At 34.5% G+C, this 1,335-nt stretch overlaps 1 protein-coding gene across 1 annotated transcript in view; it reads right to left on the reverse strand.

Annotated features, from left to right (window-relative positions):
* The window catches only part of LOC119581785 (sterol regulatory element-binding protein cleavage-activating protein-like), a gene marked incomplete in the record, with an annotated part of 28,708 nt that overhangs the window by 4,374 nt on the left and 22,999 nt on the right, over positions 1–1,335 (reverse strand). Inside the window, 2 exon segments of the mRNA XM_037929914.1 lie at positions 78–207; positions 600–808. Coding sequence (XP_037785842.1) covers positions 78–207; positions 600–808 — 339 coding nt within the window.

Genomic DNA, 1,335 nt, shown 5'->3' on the forward strand with positions numbered 1-1,335 from the left:
ATTAATAAATAAAACAAAGCCACAATAGACAGTATACATCCCTGACATAAATACTAAAACTCATCCATTACACGTACCATTTGTAGAGTATTTAAAAGATGTCCCTGGAACCTCTCCCACACACAGAGCTTATCATCTCCCCCTAATGATAAAATGTAACTTGTAGTACAAGTTAGAGTTGTGATAATTCCATCATGGGCTTGAACACTGTAGACATAGAAAGAAAACAAATTAATCAAAGAAATATCCACATATCTAATTGTCAATATTTCCACTGCCACATCACAAAAAAATATATATTGATCTGGCTCCTTTAAAATTCAGTTTTCTGTGGATAACCATCAACTCTGGGTTGGAAATTCAATTACTGTCACTTGGAATTAACTATATACACAGCTACATCCAAAAACATAACAATGGAAAAGAAGGCCATAAAGATAAATGCAACTCTCATTTACATAATAAAAAATTCCAACCATAGATTCGGCACCATTTTTGAGCATTGGAATTCTTTAAGAGTTGATGAATGTTATTGTAAAGGATTTTTTTTTTTTGTCAAACTAATATTCTTCCATCACCAACAAATAAAGAAAAATTACCTATAAACGCAGGCTCCTGTTACAACTTCCCACACGCACAGCATTCCATCTTGTGACCCGCTGCCAATGATAGCTCCTACGCCGAGATCCACTGTGACATCTCCGTCACTCCCCAGCACACCTAAACTGCCATCCACAAATACCGAGGTGATGGGACCACAGTGTCCATGTAGTGTGAACAAAGCACTACCGTCATCCATACTAAAAACCTGTAAGGATGAATACAGTCTGATGATGCCTTCCTGTCTCTCCTTTATCTTAAAGCATGTGTAGCAGCTTTAGCTTATAGGTGATGTTACAGCAAAGCTATCAAATGGTTAAAGCTGAAAAAAGAACATGCTACCAATTAGATACAAAACTGTTAAATTAGGTGAAAATATGTTAAATATAAAATGCATTTAACCTACCTAACCTACCCAACATCATATACTAACCTGTGATGGATTCATCGTGAACAAATAGTAAATAAACAATGGAGAGAAGAACAACAAAACAGAAATATGCTGATTTTGAGATTTTTCATGGTCTTTTCTTTATTTATTTACAACTAGCGTAACTTACAGCTGGGGAAATCATCTTACACAAAGCCTGTTTCATAATCTCACTGAATTTCGAAAGAAAAAATCTAACAGTAATAATAGTTGTAAGAGTAATCAAAAGAGCATATTTTACCACATACCACTATCCTTGGAAACAATCAAAATTTAAAATTCCATGTAAGATTTCATATGAACTG

The sequence above is a fragment of the Penaeus monodon genome, chromosome 15 (genome assembly GCF_015228065.2).
Source record: "Penaeus monodon isolate SGIC_2016 chromosome 15, NSTDA_Pmon_1, whole genome shotgun sequence".
Taxonomy (NCBI): domain Eukaryota; kingdom Metazoa; phylum Arthropoda; class Malacostraca; order Decapoda; family Penaeidae; genus Penaeus; species Penaeus monodon.